This window comes from Podarcis raffonei, chromosome 12 (assembly GCF_027172205.1).
Source record: "Podarcis raffonei isolate rPodRaf1 chromosome 12, rPodRaf1.pri, whole genome shotgun sequence".
NCBI classification, from domain to species: Eukaryota; Metazoa; Chordata; class Lepidosauria; order Squamata; family Lacertidae; genus Podarcis; species Podarcis raffonei.
The window spans coordinates 52,470,072-52,492,484 of record NC_070613.1 but is presented as its reverse complement, the minus strand read 5'-3'; the positions used below and the strand labels follow the sequence as shown (position 1 = coordinate 52,492,484).

The 22,413-nt window shown below is 41.4% G+C and overlaps 1 protein-coding gene across 1 annotated transcript in view; it reads right to left on the bottom strand.

Annotated features, from left to right (window-relative positions):
* The window catches only part of ITGA9 (integrin subunit alpha 9), a 227,546-nt gene that overhangs the window by 2,620 nt on the left and 202,513 nt on the right, over window positions 1-22,413 (bottom strand). Inside the window, 1 exon segment of the mRNA XM_053359512.1 lies at window positions 15,506-15,625. Coding sequence (XP_053215487.1) covers window positions 15,506-15,625 — 120 coding nt within the window.

Here is a 22,413-nt window from a genome sequence, read left to right as displayed (position 1 = left end):
GAGGCTTCTCTTGTTAGCGGTTCAAACCAAATTTCCCCTGAAGTTGCTTTTGGAGACGTTTAAAAAACCACTGAGAAATGTTGCTAATCTGACAGATTCTTCCCTTTCAAGTTCCTTCATGATGTTTCCACATTCTCACTGACTCCTCACATTTTGCTTTAGGATACATTTGGCAACAATGCTTAAAAGTGAGTATGGGGAAAACGGGGAGATGTCGCTACTCACATTGGGATTTATTTATTTTTTACACTTCCCTTAGAGATTCTTGCATATCTTTCACCTCAACAGGACCTTCCAAAATGACGCCCATTTTCATTTTAGGAAAAAATTCAAGAGCACGTCTTATTTTAGAAGAATGATGTTGAAACTACTTGTATCTAATGATCCTCTGTAGCAGATTTCCTCAACCTCGGCCCACCATACGCTTTTGGCCTCCAACTCCCATGATCCCTAGCTAGCAGGACCTGCGGTCAGGGATGATGGGAACTGTAGTCTCAAAACATCTGAGGTTGAGGAAGCCTGCCCTATAGCTAACAAGTTTTATACTTCGCACGTGATAGTAATTTGGGGTGAACTGTCCAGGAGGGAAGCACACTTATATGACCATAGGCTTGTAAGTGCAAACACCAGAAATTTCTCCTGCCCAATGGGAGCTACATAAGAACACATTTTTTCTGTGCCTTCTCTTTCTAATGGGAAATCATATCTGCTGCCTTTAAGGGAATTTCAAACCCTTCTGTTCAATGAAGAAGTTTCAGAGTTGCCATTTTGCTGGCCATTTAATATTAATCAGTAGTTTTACAAGTCCCCACCCCTGACTAAAACAATTTGATTTGCGTGAACATTTTGAGTCTTCTCTTCCTGACTGGGATTTTTATGTTCTTCCCATAAACAAAAATGATTGCAATAAAGAGGTTTGGGTAACCGTTCAGGAGTAATTACTCAAACATAGCAGCATGCCATTGCAATCATTAAGTCAATATTTTGTTCATTGTAATTAAACATTTATGTTATTCCTACTGTTTTAAACCTGCTCTCACCCTCCTGCAGGGTGTGATGTTTTCGCCTGCCTCCATCAGTCAGATGTTATTACCCTCTTCCCCAACATGGAGCATATTTAAAATGCCTTTGTACATTAGATTTGATCCAGCTACGGTTCTATGAAACATGACTTTGAAACTGAAAATCTTGTATCAAATTAAATACTGAGCAAAAGTCCAGAATTCCCTTGTCTGTGACCTGTTTCAGCTCTTTTTAATATGTTGCTGGGCATTTGGGTGGCAATGTGGGTTAAACCACAGAGCCTAGGACTTGCCGATCAGAAGGTCTATGGTTCGAATCCCCGTGACGGTGTGAGCTCCCGTTGCTCAGTTCCTGCTCCTGCCATCCTAGCAGTTTGAAAGCACGTCAAAGTGCAAGTAGATAAATAGGTACTGCTCCAGCAGGAAGGTAAACGGCGTTTCCGTGTGCTGCTCTGGTTCGCCAGAAGTGGCTTAGTCATGCTGGCCACATGCTGTACGCCGGCTCCCTCGGCCAATAAAGCGAGATGAGCGCCGCAACCCCAGAGTCAGCCACGACTGGACCTAATAGTCAGGGGTCCCTTTACCTTTACCTTACCATTAGGCAAAGTGAGGCATCACCCTTAGCTACAGACTTCTGAACATGGAACAGTGTGGACACCATTTTGAAGTTTGCTTCAAGGTGTAAAATCTCCTGATCCTGATCACCACCTGCCAATTCATGTTAAATAAGTCTACTCAGGAGTAAGCACCACTGGGTACAATGGGACTTAGTCCCAGGTAGGGATGTCAGACAATTCTGATGAAAACAAAACAGTGTGGAGACTGCCCATGTTCACTTATTGGTCTGATGTCTGGAACAGAAGTCAATCCAGTGAATGCATTTGGTATTCGCTGTTGTTGCTCTCAGTTCTCAAATTATACATTACACCTGTCAATGTACACACACACCGAGTGAGAGACTTGCATTGCATTTAACTCTGTATCGAAATGAATGGGGTGGAATAATGTAACAATATAATTTATATGAGTTACATAATTAATTACTTAAGCTAAGTGAGCTTGCAACAGGGATGAATAGCACTGTTTGGGGCAGAAGAGAAATTGCAGGAGAAGAGAAACAGGGCTGCATATGATGGGTACAAAGCAGAACGGAAAACAATGCCTTCTTACATCCCTACTCCCAGTAAGCGTGTACACGATTGCAAGACTGTGCATATTGGTAATATCATTATTACATAGTTACTTTTCAAAGTAATGAAACTCTTCAACTATTGAATAACACAATTGCCACATTACTCGTGTTCCTAAAATATGCAAAGGCATTTGATTTATTGTCCTTTAAAACTGCTTGCGGAGCCCTAAAGGTGCCTATTCTTCAGGCAAACCGCATACTTTGAACATTAAAATCTACACTTGTAGAAGTTATGATCAAAATTACAGAAATGCATTTTAATTTCCTCCAGGGCCAAACAAGCAAGAACAGACTATTTCCTACTGTTCTTTTTAATAAAAAAATGTCGGCTTGCACAACATCTGCTTCAGGAATTATCTTTAAAAGTTTGTTGCAACAATTTCAGGCGCTTGTCTTATTTCACAACTGGATCAAGAATATGTGCACAGGGCTTCCCACAAGCATTAAAATGAGTTGGAAAAGTTAATAAATATTAATGAAGCATGAAACCGAGAATCTACAGGTGATCCTGCTAGGAAACCAAAGATTTGCTGCAATCTCTGCTGCTGTTGACTTTGCTGTAATCTCTGTTAAGTGCTTTGAAACCAGGCCAGAATAGAAGGAGATCAGCAGAGATAAGGCGCTCTCATATATGCATTTAATTGAAACAAAATTCTTTAAAGTGAGCGTGTGCACTTTACCATTTACAACTAACACGCAAAATTAAGGGACAGCTCCAATATTTGCCCTGTGATCCATTCACAACATGCAGATTCCGAAAGATAATGAAAAATTGCACGGTCCAAGAAAAAGCAAGAATCTTGATAGCACAGGGAATCTCCTTTCTTTTAACTTGAAGCCTCTGGTTCGAGTCCTACCCTCCAGAGCAGGAGAAAACAATATAATTAATGTATGGAGATCTGGGCTTGTGGATTCCTAACCTTCTGCTCCTTGTCCATATAAGATCTGAAAAGGGCTCGAATCAGTAAAAGATAAGACGATCAAGGCTGATTAATTAATGATGGTCAAGAAAGGGTCTCTCTTCTCCGGTGGTAATTTGGGTGGCAGAAACTATGTGTGGGATGTACCTTGTTTTAGGGGTGGGCCTAGCTTATTTTTGTAGGTTTCGGGGAAGGAACATTCCTCAAGGCTTTTTGTGATCTTTGTGAACTTTTTAACGTTTGGCGGGGAGGGGGCACTTAACTGACAAGTACAGGTCAGAAGAGGGCTTGAAAAAGAAGAATTTCGAAAAGAAGCCCACAATAAGCCTGCAATAAGATACAGCAGTGTTCTTCCTTGAGACTGGCCCAGTGGGAACACAATGTCTTTCCCCCGAAGCTTTTCTGATTAATTAAAAATGACTGGTCCCACCTTAGATGACTAAACATGGGGCAAGGGGCCAGCATTGATCCTATTAGCATTGAATATATTCAATATATTCTGTGGTTTTGGGTGAGCATAAAGACAAAACAGATCTATATGGAGAATATAAATAATACAATGTTTTTTGGGAAGCGGGGTCAAAAAGATAAAGGGAAAGCAATTTTGGGGAGAAAAAGCATCAGATCAACAGCAAGAACAAAGACTGTTTTTTTGGCTGTTTGTTCCCCCACTGCCAAAAAGTGTGTGTATCTCATCATGCATCTATTAAATATTTCTAGAGAGATTTCCATTTCACCAGTAATCAACACTGTACACTTGGGATGTTAAGGGCATCCATTACAAAATGGGTTGCATTTTAGCTCACATTCCAGAACAAACAGGCACCATTCATTGTTTCAAAGTACTGCCTAACAGGTATTCTAACTGATTCCTGGCTTGCAAGTACATACCTCTCTAACTCAGTCTTAGCTCAGCTCAGCTTGTTAGTGTTTACACTTTCTCTTCATTTATGAGTTTGCAGTTATTAGTTGTTATAATTTCTCCCCATCTAAGCACTGGACAATTTGCTAATGCTTATTTCTGTTCCAGGTGAAAGTGATGGTCAGGCTTGTCACTGTAAAAAGTGCACTACTTCTGAATATCCCCCATTTGATGCAATTAGCTTGATTGTACAAAAAGTCACTACTCCCATATTCACAACATGCAATCTGTGTTAAGTGTTTGGCAACGGTTCAAAAACCTGTTGCTTTATTCTGGATAATTCTTTCCATCTGCAGATTATTGCTCTACGAAAGGAAAATAATGAGTATTAGTTGCCTCTGAACCACAAATCAATGTCAAGAAATAAGCAGGGGGAAATCAAAATAAAATTTGCAAATAAAAAATTATTAATAAAAAAGAAATCAACAGGATGGGCGGGGCAGGGGGAAGCGATTTGGACCCACTTCCAGGAAAATGAGCATTATAACCTGAAAATGAGCATTATAAACTGGGATAGAATTTTCTGAAAATCACAATGTCATATTTTTCTGCACTGATCTTTCTTTCCCTACTGCGACCTTTTATGATATTTCCTATTCATTTTTCTTTTATTCAAATATTAGACGTGTGCAAGAAAATGAAGTCAAAAGCATTCTTCAATGCTACAAAAATGTTGCAGTACTATAACAATACATTTTAACTAGTTTTCACCACTACAGCTATTTTTTAACTATTACTATTATTATTACTAATTACATTTCTATACTGCCCTTCATCCTAGGACCACAGGGCAGTTTACAATATCAAAACACAAAAAATATATAGCATAGTAAAAATAAGCATAACCCCCACCAAATGAAGATTAAAAGGCCATCGATTGTTTAATTATATCAATTGCTTCCAAGCCTGCCTTTTTAAATTATTGTCATTTAATCTAGTTGGTGCCATAGGCTTTTTCGTCATTCACAAATCCTCTTTAAAATTCATACATACAGTAGAACATGAGACATTCTTCCAAATCTAGACATGTTTTTCCTCTGAAATTGTCATCAACATATCTCGTTTCCATTCTACCCGACCATTGTGCCCTGATGATTCCAAATCAATTATAATCTCATATATACTCATAAAAAGTAGAGACATCACCTTGCCAACAAAAGTCCGTATAGTAAAAGCTATGGTTTTCCCAGTAGTGATGTATGGAAGTGAAAGCTGGACCATAAAGAAGGCTGATGGCCGAAGAATTGATGCTTTTGAATTATGGTGCTGAAGGAGACTCTTTTGAGTCCCATGGAGTGCAAGAAGATCAAACCTATCCATTCTTAAGGAAATCAGCCCTGAGTGCTCACTGGAAGGACAGATTGTGAAGCTGAGGCTCCAATACTTTGGCCACCTCATGACAAGAGAAGACTCCCTGGAAAAGACCCTGATGTTGGGAAAGATGGAGGGCACAAGGAGAAGGGGACGACAGAGGATGAGATGGTTGGACAGTGTTTTCGAAGCTACCAGAATGAGTTTGACCAAACTGCGGGAGGCAGTGGAAGACAGGAGTGCCTGGCGTGCTCTGGTCCATGGGGTCACGAAGAGTCGGACACAACTAAACAACTAAACAACAACAAATATACTACTCGGAGTACCTTTAACCTGATTATCAGATGCAATTGATAACTCAAACTTTGTTGGGCCTCTTAGTGAACTGAATGTCCTTATGTGTGTGTAGAATATACATATGTTTGCATATGACTGTGCATACAATTAGGCGCTCCATCCCTAATACTATGCTATGCTTTGTGTTGTACAGAAACAAAGCCAAGGGAAAATCTGTCCCCTGGCTTCAACATAGCATGATGGTCACTTTCCATGCTTCAGGGAAGCAGCAAAAGCCATCTGACAACTTCTGCTAACAATTTCCCATGGTACCCAGTGAAAATTGAAAAGCAGAACTGAACATTGTTGCCACATAGTACCAGCAATGTAACTGAGTCCCAGCAGAAATGGCACTAATGCAAAGTTTGAATGCAAAAGTCAATTCCCAGATCCTTTAGCTAAGCAAAATCAACATCATCCAGCATAGTTACACTGCCATCTACTGCATTCTTTAAATATAACTTTTTAGAGGTAGTAAAAATTGCATTTCTGTTTGAAGCGTAACTAAAGGCAAGTTGGGAATTAATTTGCAGGCGTTTTAAAGGCGGAAAATAATGCAATAACTAAAATGCAGATTTTAGTTTTTGAAATCTCTCTCTCTTACAAAAATAGATGTCTCAAACCCAAAATAGGCGGCTGGGACTAAACAGCAATTAATCACCACAACAAGAAAAGGCAACGAAAGGCTTAAATATCCACTGAACTGCCAAAAGAAACAGCTCAGGAAAAGTTAAAGGGAAAGCACTGTATAGGGGAAAATATCCTTTCCATTCACAGATTCAGAGGATGACCAAGAAGATTAAACTGATGAAATACTTATATGCCAACAAAGTGAATACTTCCACTTGCTTGGAATTATTTACTGAAATTTCAGTAGTTACAGATACTTCTGAAGACCCTTCCATTTCCTATGTATGATTGTCATATTTCTACATGTTGGGATTATAGGGTTGTATTCAGTGCAGCTGAAGCAGAGTTCTGTTGGTGCAACAGGACTTCTGCTTCTTCTGCTCTGCCTATACCTACAAAAAAAATCTACTGAATCCTCTGGAGCTGATTTTTAGGGTGCAAGGTGTGCTGGGAAGGGCAGGAGAGGAAAAGGAAGTTCTACTGCATGAAAGGAAGTCTGTTGGATGAGTATAACTGCAGCATTGGAAAGAGTCCTTAGTTAAGGTTGGAACCTATGCATGTTGTCCTGACAATATTTCCTATCCGTGTCCCTTTGTGCACATTCCCTATGCCATGGGAGTGTGCACAATCACTGCCGCATGTGCACATTCTCTATTCAGCCCATATTAACTACAACAACTGCACAAAAATAAAACATGCCCCCTTCTCCAATTCACCTGGCACTCTTTATCTATGTCAAGAGAGTACAGGGAATGGAAAGGAGCAGTCCTTCATACATATAGAATAAAGATGAACTATTTTTTAAAAAATCTGTTTCACTTAATATTACACATTTGGAAAGTCATCTGCAACTTCATAAACCATGGTTTGTGAAACTATGGATGAGTTATGGCTGCACACTCCAACCCTGCCTTGCTGCCACTGGCCTTGGTATAGAAATCTTGACTTGTGTTAAGCTTGAGTTCCCAATTACATCCAAACTGGGAAGCTGGCTTAATGTCAGTTAACAAACCAGGACAAGAAGCTCAGACTAGATCATGTGACGGGTGGAGGGAGGGAGGGAGGGAGGAAGGAAGGAAGGAAGGAAGGAAGGAAGGAGGAATGTACAGCCATGGTGCTCATCCACAGCGTTATAAACCATGGTTTAAAAGGCCACAGATGATCCTTCAAATGCAACCATAGTTTGAAAGTTATGACTTTGAGATCATACTGCTTTCTTCATCAATTCCATTTAAAATGAATGAGTTTAGATAAACATTTTAGGCCTTAAGTATGAATCTGTATTAACAAAAATGTGTTAACACTGAAAGTTTTAGGTTTTAATTTTTTTTCTGGATATCAGGCATGACTCGCACGAACTGAAGCCCTTTCAAATATCATTGAGATTAATGGGAGATACATAAGGACATGATTAACATGATTACTGAAATCAGTAGGCGTTAACCATTAGTTGACCAAATCCTGCCTTTATAATGAAGGAGATAAACCTCAGGAAGTGTTTTGCCCAATTTTTACTCTTCAGAAATGAGAAGAGCAAAATATAGTTGAACAACAATGTAAGTACATTCATATTTCGCAAAACCCAGCTGGAACACGGTAGTAGCTAAATGCTGTATCACTGTCAGGCAAATGATTTATTAAATATGCTACTCTTTTTTTCCTCCAAAAGGATACAAAAAATATTACAAAATTTCTGGCACTGCTTTAAAAACTCTATATTTAGGCTAAAGTTTAACTAGTATCACTGAGCTCAATAAAAGAGTAATGCAAATGGTTCATTTTGTCTGCCAAAAATACAGAATATTTGACAGAAAATTGTATCTTTTCCATAATTACTAGCATAAACAATTGTTCTCTGCTTGGTTCAACCAGGGGTAAATGCATATCAAGGAATTAATACCTCCCAGTTCTCAGAACGATGGACCTATGGAACAGTTGTTTATTTTTAAAATGTATCTGCTCTTTTAAGTTTATATGTCTGAGAATTTTATAATCATATGCGCTTATTTGCAATTTTAAAGTTGGCATATATAGTGTGTCTTGGCTTGGGTTCTTAAGAATACTGGATATTTTGAAAGGTCTGCTGCACCACAAAAGGACTTCTTGCTTGCCAGTGGATTAAATATGTTTATCTGGTGCCAAGATAAAAGCTAGACTGTGTAACTGGTTTTTGATGTATGCAGGATTGGACAAACTTTAAAATCAGATAGACTGTTTACCCACATGATTGCAGACGATGTGTTGCCTTTGCAAGCATATACCCAGACCACCAACAAAGTGCAATTACTTGTGAAGGACAAATGGAAATACAGTGAAGAATAAGGAAAGGCTTGACCAAGTTCCTATTTCTATGAAGTGGCAACTGTGCATAATCCACCTCGTTTCTCTACCGAATCTGTCACAGTGTTTGTGCATACAGCAGAACTGTCAATGCTCATACCAGCTCATTTGTGAGTAACTTCCTATGTCCTGGGCATGGTAGATGAAATTTGCACAGCCTTTTCCTACATGGACCATAAGCTCAGACCTTCATGGGTTTAAAAAACTGAGGCTTAGTGCACAGGTTTCTCCTTTCCTTCAACAGCAAGTCTCACGCTGCCTGGAGTGCAAAAGGACTTCTGATTTCATGCATGTTCATCCAATGAATGTCAACAGATTTATCACCCCCAAAATAATGCATTTCAATGGAGTCTGTTCACACGTTCAGCTGTGAGCTAGCCAAAGCTGAACAAGTGATGCAGCTGCCTGAACCCACTGGGCCTTTCTACTTAACCTTGTACATGTGCACATCTCAGCAAAAGGATGGAAAGTCCATGCCTGCTTATTTAAAATGCATCTCTGGGTTATGTGTGGGGCATAGGAATTCATTATTTTTCCCCAAAATATAGTCCGGCTCCCCACAAGGTCTGAGGAACACTAGACCGGCCCCCTGCTGAAAAAGTCTGCTGACTCCTGGACTAGAAGATACTGGAAGATGCCCTGTTCTGGAGAGCTCAGCAAAGTCACACTCCAATTACCAGTCATTCACTGCATGAGTTCATGGTGACTGCAAATTTCATAAGCCCATCCTCCCCATGGATACTCCTAATGGATATCGGGACTATCAACTGTGAAGTCACATTTTCTTGAAGGAGGACGTTCCAAGTATTAAGCATGTTTTTAAAGAGCCGGCTTAATGTAATAAACTTCAACTGTACAAGTTCATGCAGCTTGCCGAATCTAGACATGAAGGAAGCAGATGGGAGTTTCCATCCAATTGTCCCACAAAGTTCACCTTCTGAGGTTCTGCTTCAAATCCCTTGATCTGAGGAGGCAAAGTGGGTATCAACCAGTGGCAGGACCTTTTCTGTTGGCAAGGCCTTGCCAAGCAAGTTCTGCCAGGCCCCATTACACCATTGCTTCAGGTGGTTGGTGAAGACCTGGCTTCTTAAAACAGTCTTTGATCAGCTGTGTAATTTTTGCTGGCTCAGTTCTACATGTTAAATAGTTGTTAAATAGATACTATTAACTTGTTAATTTGAATGTGTTTTGGGGTGCAGAGCAGAGGAGCCAGGTTGCCCTAAAAATTGAGGGGACCTGTCACTTTGTCTGGAGGAGGACAAGTGCTCTGGAAGAACTGGCCACTGAAGCTACAACGTGTGTGACGCTAGGCCCCCTCAACACTGAGTGGGCCCAGCCCCTTTCTAACAAATATTGAGGGGGCCAAAGACACATCAGCCCCCTAGAGCTGTTGTGTGCCTGTAGTGGTGGGTTGCTAGTCTCCTCAAACCTATTTGGAGAAATAGGCAGTACAGAGACTTTTAAAATAATAATAATCTGCCATCATTCCTTCATGCGTGTGGAGTGGTTTTGACAGTTTGCAAGAAGTAATCCTGTACTCACTTACACCAGAGTAGTCTTCTGCCTATTCTAATTGATTTCCTCACTGTGATACACAGTTCTGAGTATGCAGAATAAAGGCTGTGATTATAACCTGAACTCATTTGGAGCAGACGACCACATTTAAACGTCACTCGGAAAATAAATGAAATATACGAATGCTGGGTCAGAAACTAAACTATTATATTTATCCAAAAGATTTGCCAAAAATAAAAAATAAAAGCTACATTTGAAATATGCTAGTATTGTGTTTCAAATACCATGTCATGGTAAAGGGGGTGAGGAGTATTTTGAGGTGAACATATCAGGATTTATCGACTATGAAACAAACTGCAGCTCATAAAAAGTTATGAGGAAGTTAGAAAGCTGCTAAGTGACAGCTTTTAAAAAACACACATACCACAACAACGAAAAACTTATTTTTTTTGTTATTTGGGGCTCCAGCTTTTTATTTGTTTAATTTGGACAAGTTTGCTTTAAAACAGTAAGTATTTTTTAAAAAGATGTTGGATAACATGGAAATATGCAACCTTGTATTATTTTTTCTCTTTGTAAACTGCTCTGAGATACTTTCCTGACTGAAGAGCAGGGTAACAAAAAAATGTTGTAAATAAATAAACAAAACAATCCCAGGAAATCACAAAATGAGCACTCACATCATATATTGTGGGTGCCCTTTGCGGGATCGCGTGCGGTGCTACAGTTCCCAGGGAACTTGCTAGTAGAAGGGGGCTGGCTTGATTCTCAGTGTATTATTCAGACGTTCACGCCCAGCTGCAGTATTAAGTTCCATTGCTGGGAGGTGGGGCCAGCCCCATTATAAATAGGGGGAGGAGCCAGTATTAGCCAGGCAGACAGCTCTGGAAATTCACCCTCCTTTATTTAATGTTTTCTTGTTTGCTGGTTAACATTTGCTCCCTGTTTAACAGGTGCTGCTACGTTCTATGACTGGTTGCTATTGAAGGACCAGGAAGAAATTTTCCTGCATTGGCAGGTTTTGTCTTCCCCGTAGCAATTCGTCACAACTTTGGCAGTTATGGCCTTGGGTGGAATCCTTTAGTCTTTTCTTCCCTATAATGAAGGAGGGAGTGGTGATTCACTCCCCCTGCGGCGGCGATTCCAGGGTCCCCTCTTAAAGGGGTTATATAAATGGGTGTCACTGGCCATGCACTGAAAGGTTGTCAGTGAACTACCCTGTGTGGGGGGATATGGGCTGGCCTGCCTGCTACACTTATGTCGCACAGAGCACCCCCATATCCCAGTTGCCCTGATATGCCCCAGTTCCCCCAGCTGGGGGGCTGGGAGGGATACACGCCCAAGGCGTAAGCCAAGGTATTCCTACATTCGGAAGTTTAATAAAGTTGTGGCCTGATTTTAATTCCATAACATTGTCAGTCTATTTGCTTTCCCGCGATCCCTGGGGGCTGGGGCTGTCACGCAAATAAAAGTCTCTTTAAAAGGTAACTGTGACATTGGTCGCATGCTTGTTTGAATGGACACGCCAATTTGTTCAGTGCAGTTTATTCCCAACTCAGCATGCACAGGGCCGCAAGCCCAGGATGCGCTTTTCCAAGTAATGGTTACCTGGATAAGGCAGCATTCTTATGAATGCTTGACCTTTGAGGAAGGTATTTATTTGAAAAAGGCATTCTGCTAGGGGATGCTGGATGGTACATGCAAAATAATAATAATAATAATAATAATAATAATAATAATAATAATAATAATAATAATTTTATTTATACCCCTCCCTTCCCGGTTCAAAAAACCAGCTAACAACAAATTTAAAACACTTAATTGATAAAGCAAAAAACAGCATAAAATACAGTATAACACATGAATAACAATAAACTCAGAATTCAAAAATCAATTTGGGGGGGGAAATCCATCCAATAAGCATTAGATGATCAATTTAGCCAGGGCTAGCTGGCTAAATTAGTCCTATTTGGGCCAGCGAGGAGACCAGGGAGAATTAGCTGTGGGATTCCAGAGCAGGTAATCTTCATACAAAGGGGAGGGGGAGGGAAGGAAGGGGAATAAAAGATCAGGCTAAGTTCAAATTGAAAGCTAGGTGGAATAGCTCTGTCTTACAGGCCCTGCGGAAGGAAGTTAAATCCTGCAGGGCCCTGGTCTCATGGGACAGAGCATTCCACCAGGTCGGAGCCATCACTGAGAAGGCCCTGCCCCTGGTGGATGATAATCTGACTTCTTTAGGGCCCGGAACCTCTAAACTATGATTATTCATGGACCTTAAGGTCCGCTGCAGGGAATACCAGGAGAGGCGGTCCTGTAAATACGAGGGCCCTAAGTAGGCAGATAACAGGACCTCCCTCCCACTTGCCCCTGCTACTTCAGCCCCACGTATAAGAAGAAGGATCACAGCTGGAGGCAGAAATGCTTCTGAATAGCAGCTCGACTCCTGCTTGTGGGTTTCCCACAGGGATCTGGTTGTCTACTGTGAGAACAAGATGCTGGACTTGTTGGTCCATTGCTCTGATCCAGCAAGGCTCTCTCTTACGTTCTTTTGATCTCTGGACTGAAATGACAGGCTATGCCGAAAATCCCTGGCAAAGGATTCATATATATCTTTTCCTGTTAGAAAACATTCAGCTGTGCATTTTAGCCAGCAGAATAAAGACGAATAACACACTGTGAGGCCACAGAGAGGGAACAGGGGACAAGCTGCATTTATAATGGTGCTGAGCTCCCAAGCAATTTCAAGCTCTTCTTTTACAACATCACAACTGCTTTTCGACTGCACAAATAAGCCGTGGGGTATTTACAGGAAGGCTGCTTTCAACATCTCCTTAAACAGGGCCTGTGTATCTGTGGCCAACACTAAGCAAGACAGTGATAAACAAGGTATTCCTTTTGTGAAAGAGAGCTTTGTATGTTAAAATTGCGTTATTAAGAAGGGACTGAAAAGCTACTGTAATGGAAAGCATGTGATATTTACATTAGAGTCTGCCATGGCAGCTGTGAATTTGCCTGACTTTATGCTTCAAGGCCTATCTCTGAGGCAGGGGTGTTAGGGTAAAATGGCTAGTGTCTTTTAAACTGTGGCTAGCCCCCCTTTACCCTCTTGAAAGAGACCATCTTGGCTGTGAGTCCTGGAAGACCAGCTCCCTGCCTTGTAAGCCTTTTCCTACCTGGCCTGGGAGGACAGAGCCTGGACTGACTCCAGCTACAAAAGCTCAGGCTGCTGAACAGAATATTGGGCTGGGGGGATGTTTGGAATATGTTGTTGTTAGTGATGTTAATTTTTTTATCTTTATTTTTAGACCTTATTACTTATGAGGAAATTGCTCAGTTTGGTTGTGTACTTTTTGATGTGTTTTATTTATTGTTTATGATTATGTTCGTTTGCCTGTTGTCTTTGTCCATGGAGTTTGACATGGAGTTTGAGGCTGATCGCCGAAGAATTGATGCTTTTGAATTATGGTGCTGGAGGAGACTCTTGAGAATCCCATGGACTGCAAGAAGATCAAACCTATCCATTCTGAAGGAAATCAGCCCTGAGTGCTCACTGGAAGGACAGATCCTGAAGCTGAGGCTCCAATACTTTGGCCACCTCATGAGAAGAGAAGACTCCCTGGAAAAGACCCTGATGTTGGGAAAGATGGAGGGCACAAGGAGAAGGGGACGACATGGTTGGACAGTGTTCTTGAAACTACCACCATGAGTTTGAGCAAACTGAGGGAAGCAGTGGAAGACAGGAGTGCCTTGCGTGATCTGGTCCATGGGGTTACGAAGAGTCAGACACAACTAAACGACTAAACAACAACAACAACAGTGACTATGTTCATTTGCAATTATGTAAATCACTTCATGTTGTAAGCCGCCTTGAGTATGGTTAACTATGGAAAGGCGACATCTCTGAGACTCTGATGTAAGGCACTGAAGTTGCAGCCTGTACGAGTGCTAGGCTGTCTGTCCCATAGAATCAAAGAACTGCAGAGTTAGAAGGTACCTTGCGGGTCATCTAGTCCCTGCAATGCCGGAATCTCAACTAGATCATATTAGAATCATAGTCTCTTCCTACGTTTCACTTGCATATTTGTAAATAAATCTCAAAAACTTCAAAAAGGAAACCAAGCTCAGGTATATGCTCTCCCCGGAATTTTTGAGTGCTTGAGGAAGTAGGCTGCATGTGTTTGTATTGGGAATTATGTTTCCTTGAGCTGGTGTGACCAAGCCAAAATGGAGGATGTGGCAGTAACAATGCAACAATGCATGTAATGGCATTTACATGCCTTTGTCCCTTGCATCTCCTTTTGACTCCCCTCACCCTCCCACAATGTCTGTTTAGATTGCAAGCTCCTAGGGGCAGGGATCTATCTTTTGGGTGCGTAACTAACAGCACCATAAAAATGCTGGCCACACTTCTATGCAGTTTCCTTACTGGTGGTGATGTGAAAACTGTGGGTTGCACAACAGATATAAATACTGTTTACTGGAGGCAGGGAAACATTTGCTTTAATTAATTTTTTAAAAAAACCAACAACCAAAACATCCAAGTTTTATCATAGTGATGAATAAAGAGCAGAAAATGTCCTGAATAAAAAGCTGCCTAAAACATCTGACCAAATGACACTTTATAATGGGGAATCACGGAGAGGACACTACCTGTTTTATGTTGGGCTTGTTTTGATGCTAAATAAGTCACGGAATTAGGTGCTAACGGGTGGCGCTGTGGGTTAAACCACAGAGCCTAGGACTTGCTGATCAGAAGGTCAGCAGTTCGAATCCCCGCAACGGGGTGAGCTCCCGTTGCTCGGTCCCTGCTCCTGCCAACCTAGCAGTTCGAAAGCACATCAAAGTGCAAGTAGATAAATAGGTACCACTCCGGCGGGAAGGTAAACGGTGTTTCCGTGCACTGCTCTGGTTCGCCAGAAGTGGCTTAGTCATGCTGGCCACATGACCCGGAAGCTGTACGCCGGCTCCCTCGGCCAATAAAGCGAGATGAGCGCCGCAACCCCAGAGTCAGCCATGACTGGACCTAATGGTCAGGGGTCCCTTTACCTTTTAAAGAAGCTACTTGAATATTGACTGGCAGAAAATTATGTGGAAGTAGCTTCTCGTTATGTATCTTCCATTTTCCCAATAAGGGGAATAAACTTTTTTCTGACATTTTATGTCCTCAGTGCGGAACACTGTTTGCTCATTAAAGCTAATGGATGCTAAATACTTACCAGGGACTGAAAGGGGGCTGGGGGGGCGGGGAGAGATGCACGTTTTATGCCAAGGCCGTGGCTAATCCTTGTGTCTGTGTTGTGTCTGACAGAAAGCTTACCTTCCACAGCAGCACAGCCAGAAACAGGAAGATGAGAATTCCCACCAGCAAGCTGATAGCAATGATCCATCCAACCACATAACCACGAGGCTCAAGATTATGCAAGGCCTCAAAGACCACCTACAAAGCAATTAGGAAAATATATATATATCATTTACACAACAAGTCTTCATTATTTCGTATGACAGACACGCTACACTGAATTCCCTATTAACATTTCCAAAGCATAGCGCAGTATAATAATGTCAAACACATTTGCAACTTTCAGCTGTCAAGGCTACTTTTCCTCAAGGGTTTTAAAAAAGCCTTTCCTTTTTTAAAAAAACCCCAAAATCAGATGTAAGCACTGATAATAAGAAATGTCTCATTCTCTGAAATTCCATCTTATTGCCATTCCTCCCCAGGCATAAAGTTCCCTACCCTGTCAGCTGTCACAAGGGTGTAGCAGCTGGCACGAAGATGCCAATCTTCTCTAATTTCTATTAAAACTTCTAGAAACTCATTCAAAAAAAGAAAGGACAGAACAGAATGTGTCAATTTTCAATTTTCATTGAAACCAGTCATCTGGTAGCAAAGCTTCAAGAGTTGAGAAGTGCAACCTTCCCAGGCCAAAGGGTCAAATCAAATTCACCAACCCTCTAGGCAGGATTAAGTAATACAGTCTTAAATTCCATGAGCTATACATTAATGCAAAACATTATTTCACAGCATTTCTGTTAATTTTGCACTGGCTGGATTTCCTAATGTTGGTATTAAAGACTATTACTAATGCAACTACTACTACTACTGTCATTTATTATTGTTGATGTTATTTAACAGCCAAGGCAAAATGTCTATATGTCATTTGTGCCTACTTGGAAAGATATTCTAATGTATCTATCTGCTGATCAGGGGTTAGCAATACATATCTGCCTTCCAGCAATCTACTCAAACCAGCAGACTCGTTTTTCCAGAGAGTTTTTCCAGATATAACCTTCCAAAGTAGACACATACATATTAGTGACGATGTTTCCCCGCTCTCAAATGGAAAATGAAATCAGATCACTCAAAATCATTCAATACTCCTGTATACAAGCTTCCTGTTGGAACACAATATTATGGTTTCACAGGCATGGGCTCAAATACCACCCAAGGATATGCCAAGGAAGAAGAAAGAGCTAAAGACAGGCTTTGACTTAGACTGTAAAGCCAACTGGAATTGACTCTGTTGCCGTTACCCAGTGCCACTATTGAGCAGAGTAGTTGAATCAGAACAATTGTAGTGTAAATTGACATAATACTTGCCGGACATGGGATGGTTGGGGGTTTTTTTTTAGTAATGGAGTAGGAGGGATCTATTATTAAAATATTAAATATTAAAACTCCAGCGGGTGCAGAATGCTGCAGCGAGGCTCCTCACGGGGTCTCTGCCATGGGAGCATATTCACCCAGTGCTCTTCAAACTGCCCTGGCTCCCAGTGGAGTACAGGGTCAGATTTAAGGTGCTGCTTTTGACCTTTAAAGCCCTTCATGGCCTAGGACCCTCGTACCTACGGGACCGCCTCTCCTGGTATGCCCCACGGAGAGCCTCAAGGTCCATAAATAACAACACCCTAGTGGTCCCAGGCCCTAAGGAAGTTAGATTAGCTTCAACCAGAGCCAGAGCCTTTTCAACACTGGCTCCAGCCTGGTGGAACGCTCTGCCTCATGAGACCAGGGCCCTGCAGGATCTGATTTCTTTCTGCAGGGCCTGTAAGACAGAGTTGTTCCGCCTGGCCTTTGGCTTAGAGCCAATTTGATTCCCTCCCTCCCTCTCTTTCTTTTTTCCTTTCCTTTTCCTCCTGCGATGAGGCTACATTTTAATATTTTAATGTTTCAATATTTTAATGTTGTTTTTAAGTTGTAATCATTCAACTTGTTTTTATTATTGCTTGTAAGCCTCTCTGAGCCCGGCCTTGGCTGGGGAGGGCGGGGTATAAATAAAAATTATTATTATTATTATTATTATTATTATTATTATTATTATTATTATTGCTTTTATGCAATTGTGATGTTCTTTTTATCCCTAACCTCAATAAAACAATATGAGAAAGATGCAATGGTAGCCACTTAGATCATTTTATAAATTAAACTCTATTAAAATTCAATTCTATCAATGGAATTATTACCCACAATGGCTTTTAAAAAAGCCTCTATGTAGAGAGTCAGGATACTTTTGGATACTAAGTGCTGGGAACAAACAAAGACAAAGGCCGAAACCTTCATTCCCTGCTTCTGAACAGCTAGAGAAATTTGTCTGGTCCCTTCTGCAAACAGAATGCTGGACTAAATGGATCTTGGTCTGTTCCAGCAACGCAAGACTTCAAAAAAGAAAGGATGTCACTTTTATAAATATTTCTTTCGTTTTTAAGAAGCACAATCTATCAGCTCCAGTGAAAATAACAAAAAGGGTTTTGATCTAACATGCATCATGACGTGGCCACTGAAAGCATGAAGAAGTGGAAGCAATTCATCTTCCCCAGGTGTTGGCAAGGATGCTGGTGAAAAGGAAATGTGCCAGCCAGACGCCATGCTCTTGAACCGCTTACATCTTCACTGCTAGCTAACAATCTGTTAAAGAGCAAATCCTGGTCTTGCCTTTCTTGGCTAGCTTAGCAGTAACATCTCCTTGTACTTAGCGCTGTCTTAGATCTGAGTGATCTCCAACGGCGAAACATATATTATGGTTGATACAGGAGAAAGGAAGACTGGGTTGGGAAAAGGCTGTGGGCCTAATTGAAATAAAAGGGTTATAAAAACGTGGAGTGAATCAGAGACTCGTTTCTCGTGCTTTGAACCAGATGCCCAAGAACCTGAGCGCAAAACTGGATCCATGTTAGAATGCAGTTTGAGTTCCAGCATTATTTCACTCTTACAATTCTCAACATATTGAAAAGTTCTTGCTGCAGTTTATTTAGATTCTGCATTTCACGCTACACTAAAAGGGCCCTTCCAGGGGAATTTGGAGTTAAATGACTATTCCCCACCCCACTCCCGGGATTTGCTTAGAAATAAATTCACGGTGAGGTTTGGCCGGTGGCACTGTGACGAGGAGAATGCCTGCTGGACCCCTTCAGAAGATTGCCTTTCCACATGGGCCCATACACAGAGTGACCACAAAAATCATCTCGGGGGAAAGTAACAACCACTTTGGTTTCTAATTTCAAGTGAATGACAGGTTGTTTCCACAGTTGCCATACACCAGAAGCATGTATATTTACCACTGCTCTTTGACGGATGTCTCATACTTAAGGTCCATAAATAGCAACACCCTAGTGGTCCCGGGCCCTAATGGAAGTTCAATTAGCTTCAGAAGAAGAAGATTGGAAGAAATTTAAAGACTATCTACAGAAATATTGTAAAATTAATGAATGATAGAATGATGTTGGATAGCAATTAAGGGGTTTCCAGCTGTAATGTTCTAAGAGATATGAAAAAAGGGTTATAAATTACTGTATTTTTGGTTTTTATGGAAGCCGCCCAGAGTGGCTGGGGAGGCCCAGCCAGATGGGCGGGGTATAAATAATAAATTATTATTATTATTATATTATAAATGGGTTAAAATTTAATGGTAAGGATTTGCTGAACCAATAAATTGAAGCGGAATACAAAAAAGGGAGGTATGAGGAGGTCCGGGAAATAAGTTAAAGGAAAATAAGTAACAGAAAATATGTGTGTTTTTAACTGTTTTTATTTTGTATTTTTCTATTTTCTTTTTCATTTTTACTGTATTATTCTAAAAAAGCTTAATAAATATTTCATTAAAAAAAAACAATTAGCTTCAACCAGAGCCAGGGCCTTTTCAACACTGGCCCCAGCCTGGTGGAACCCTCTGTCTCATGAGACCAGCACCCTGCGGAATCTGATTTCTTTCCGCAGGGCCTGTAAGACAGAGTTGTTCCGCCTGGCCTTCGGCTTGGAGCCAATTTGATTCCCTCCCCCTCTTTCTTTTTTCCTTTCTCCTCCTGTGAAGAGGCTGCATTTTAATGTTTTTAATGTTGTCTTTTAATCTAGTTTTTTAAGTTGTATTTTAATCAACTTGTTTTTATTATTGGTTGTTAGCCGCCCTGAGCCCGGTCTTGGCTGGGGAGGGCAGGGTATAAATAAAATTTATTTATTATTATTAAGCAGTAGCAAAGGGTGGCACTTATCAGACGTCCCGACAGGTGGGTCACTACTGGTGACCAGGAGAGAGAGGGGCAAGACGGCAAGGAGGTTGGTGCTGGGCAAGGACACAGGCAGAGCCAATATGGCACTCCTGATGGTGTGTTTGCACAGCACTGATCTCCCCATCATCTTGTCCCTCCCTCTCTGCCTCCTGGTCATCAGTACCGACTCACCTGTCAGGAGGCTAGGTAGGTGCCCTCCCATGCAGTACTATTAGAAAGAAGTAATAATAAACTCATTGGGTTGGATCCAAAGTAAGTTAGTTGCACTTAGTCCTCACTGAAACCAATTAGACTCATGCTGGTCATGACTAACTCCTCACAATGTCATAGTCACACACTCACAGGGCTTCAGTGCAAGTTATTTAGTCTGGATCCAACCCTTTTTTCATTAAACTTGCAGGAAACTTAAGCATCTCCATTGCTATACATTTAAATATATGGTAGTTCACGAAAGCAGGTAATCTGTGTTTACGGAGGAGGAAGGGAAGAGAATATTTAAGTGAAGAGAAATATGTTGCTTATGTGATACTTATAACACAAAGAGAAATAATCTCTCACACAATTACTGTCCTGCATGAGGTAAGGGTAAGGTAAGGTAAAGGTAAAAGGATGATTAAAGCCAGTCAAAGGTGACCATGGGGTTGCGGCTCTAACCTTGCTTTTAGGCTGAGGGAGCCAGCGTTTGTCCACAGATAGCTTTCCAGGTCATGTGGCCAGCATGACCAAACTGCTTCTGGTGCAACGGAACACCGTGACGGAAACCAGAGTTCACGGAAACACCATTTACCTTCCTGCCGGAGCCGTACTTATTTATCTACTTGCACTGGTGTGCTTTCGAACTGCTAGGTTGGCAGGAGCTGGGACAGAGCAATGGGGGCTCACCCCGCTGTGGGGATTTCAACCGCCAACCTTCTGATCAGCAAGCCCAAGAGGCTCAGTGGTTTAGACCACAGTGCCACCCGCGTCCCTATAGATGAAGTGAGAATGGACTGGCTAGCACCCTAGATGGGTAACTACCGTATTTTTCCATGGATAAGACTAGGTTTTTTAACCAAAAAATTAGGTTTAAAATTGGGGCATGTCTTATACACGGGTAGTACTATGGGGTGTTTTCTTAATTTGGGGTCCCCCTAAATAGGGGGCGTCTTATACACAGAAAAATACAGCAATTTCCTTCCTCTTTGGCATGCGGCTTGGATCATAAACCAGTGCCATCTGGATGGGATCCTTTTACCACATTCTTTCTTATGCTGAGCAAACATCACTGACTTGCACATGTAGCTTTCTGCCACTTTCCGCATTATGATCAGGATGCTAGTTTACCTGTATGCATGTGTTGCAGCTAAGGTATGCTGAGCATGAAGTTAGAAACAGAAGCTCTTGCCTTAGAAAAGCTAAAATACGTGACCTTCTCGTTCCTCCTCTTGAATTCAGTTTTAGGTGGCAACGTGTGCCTCTATCTACACAAAACATTTCAAACAGTTGTTTAGAACCATCCTTTTTAGGGGCAGCCCATTTTTATCAATATGGATAAACAAGGGGGTGTGTGAAAATCATAATACACATGTAAGACAGTTGTTTAGGATTCTCTTATAAATTGCTTTTTAAAACAGTTTGTGACATCTACCCTACTGCTGAAATGCAAGTCTTTTAACACTGAGGAGTGTGGAATACCCAGGAACACTATTTTCAACGGTAAGAAATCTCATCAGCTGTTTCACGTCCGTGTCCATTAAATAGCAGCTCAAAGAGAAGTATGGGGAAGATGAATTGATGCTACTCAAAAGTAAAAGGGGGGTGGGACTGACAGGGGGACGTTTCAGAAGGAAGAGGAAGGAGACAACCCAAAAATTTGTTATGTATGAATAACTGTGGTTGCAATATGCATTATTTCCTCCTGCATTCCCATGGCTGGGGGGGGGGGGGCGGTGGAGAAAGAGAGAGAGAGAAGAATGAATATTGTGAGCCAAACCACATGTCTTACATTTTTTTCCTGAATATGACCCAACACAAAGCATTCAAGATCAGAGAAGCCAAGAGCCATATGGAAATTGCATGGACGAAGATTAAAAGCTAACATTCATATTAGAAAAGATTGAGATTGCAAACTGATGCTTCAAAACTAAATTCTGTCCAAGTTGTCCTTTTCCAGCCAGTGCTTCCCCAAAGCCTGAGGCAGCATCCTGATTAGAGATTATGTGTCTTTCTATTTACAGTGTTAAGATGAAATTGTAAAAACTGTAACCCAAAATGATTTTTTAAGAATCCCGCTTTGGGCAGTAGGAAAACGTCATTTTAAAGCAGTAAGAAACAACTGGGAACAATCCGCTCTGATTACACTTACGCTTATCATTCTGGAGAATTACTAAATACTTTACTTCAGGAGTGGGGAAACTTTGACCCTCCAGATAATGTTGGCTGATGGGCCAAAGTTGATGGGAGATGTAGTGCAAACATCTGGAGGGCCCAACATCTGGCTTCTCAATGAACAGGAGGTGCTTCTGGTCTTCTCCCACAGGGAGGAAATGGTGAGGGCTGCCCTCTGGGGTCTCTTGGGCTCTGTGTCCCCCCCATGTGATTCAGAGTGGGGCCCTTCCCTCCAACTGATGGCCTTTGATTCCCATTGTTGGATAAGACTGATCTGATCTGCCCCCTTCTCCCTGTTGTAGATATTCTTCCCTGGCGGGGATGGGTCATCATTTTGTGGTTTGCCTCTGGTGC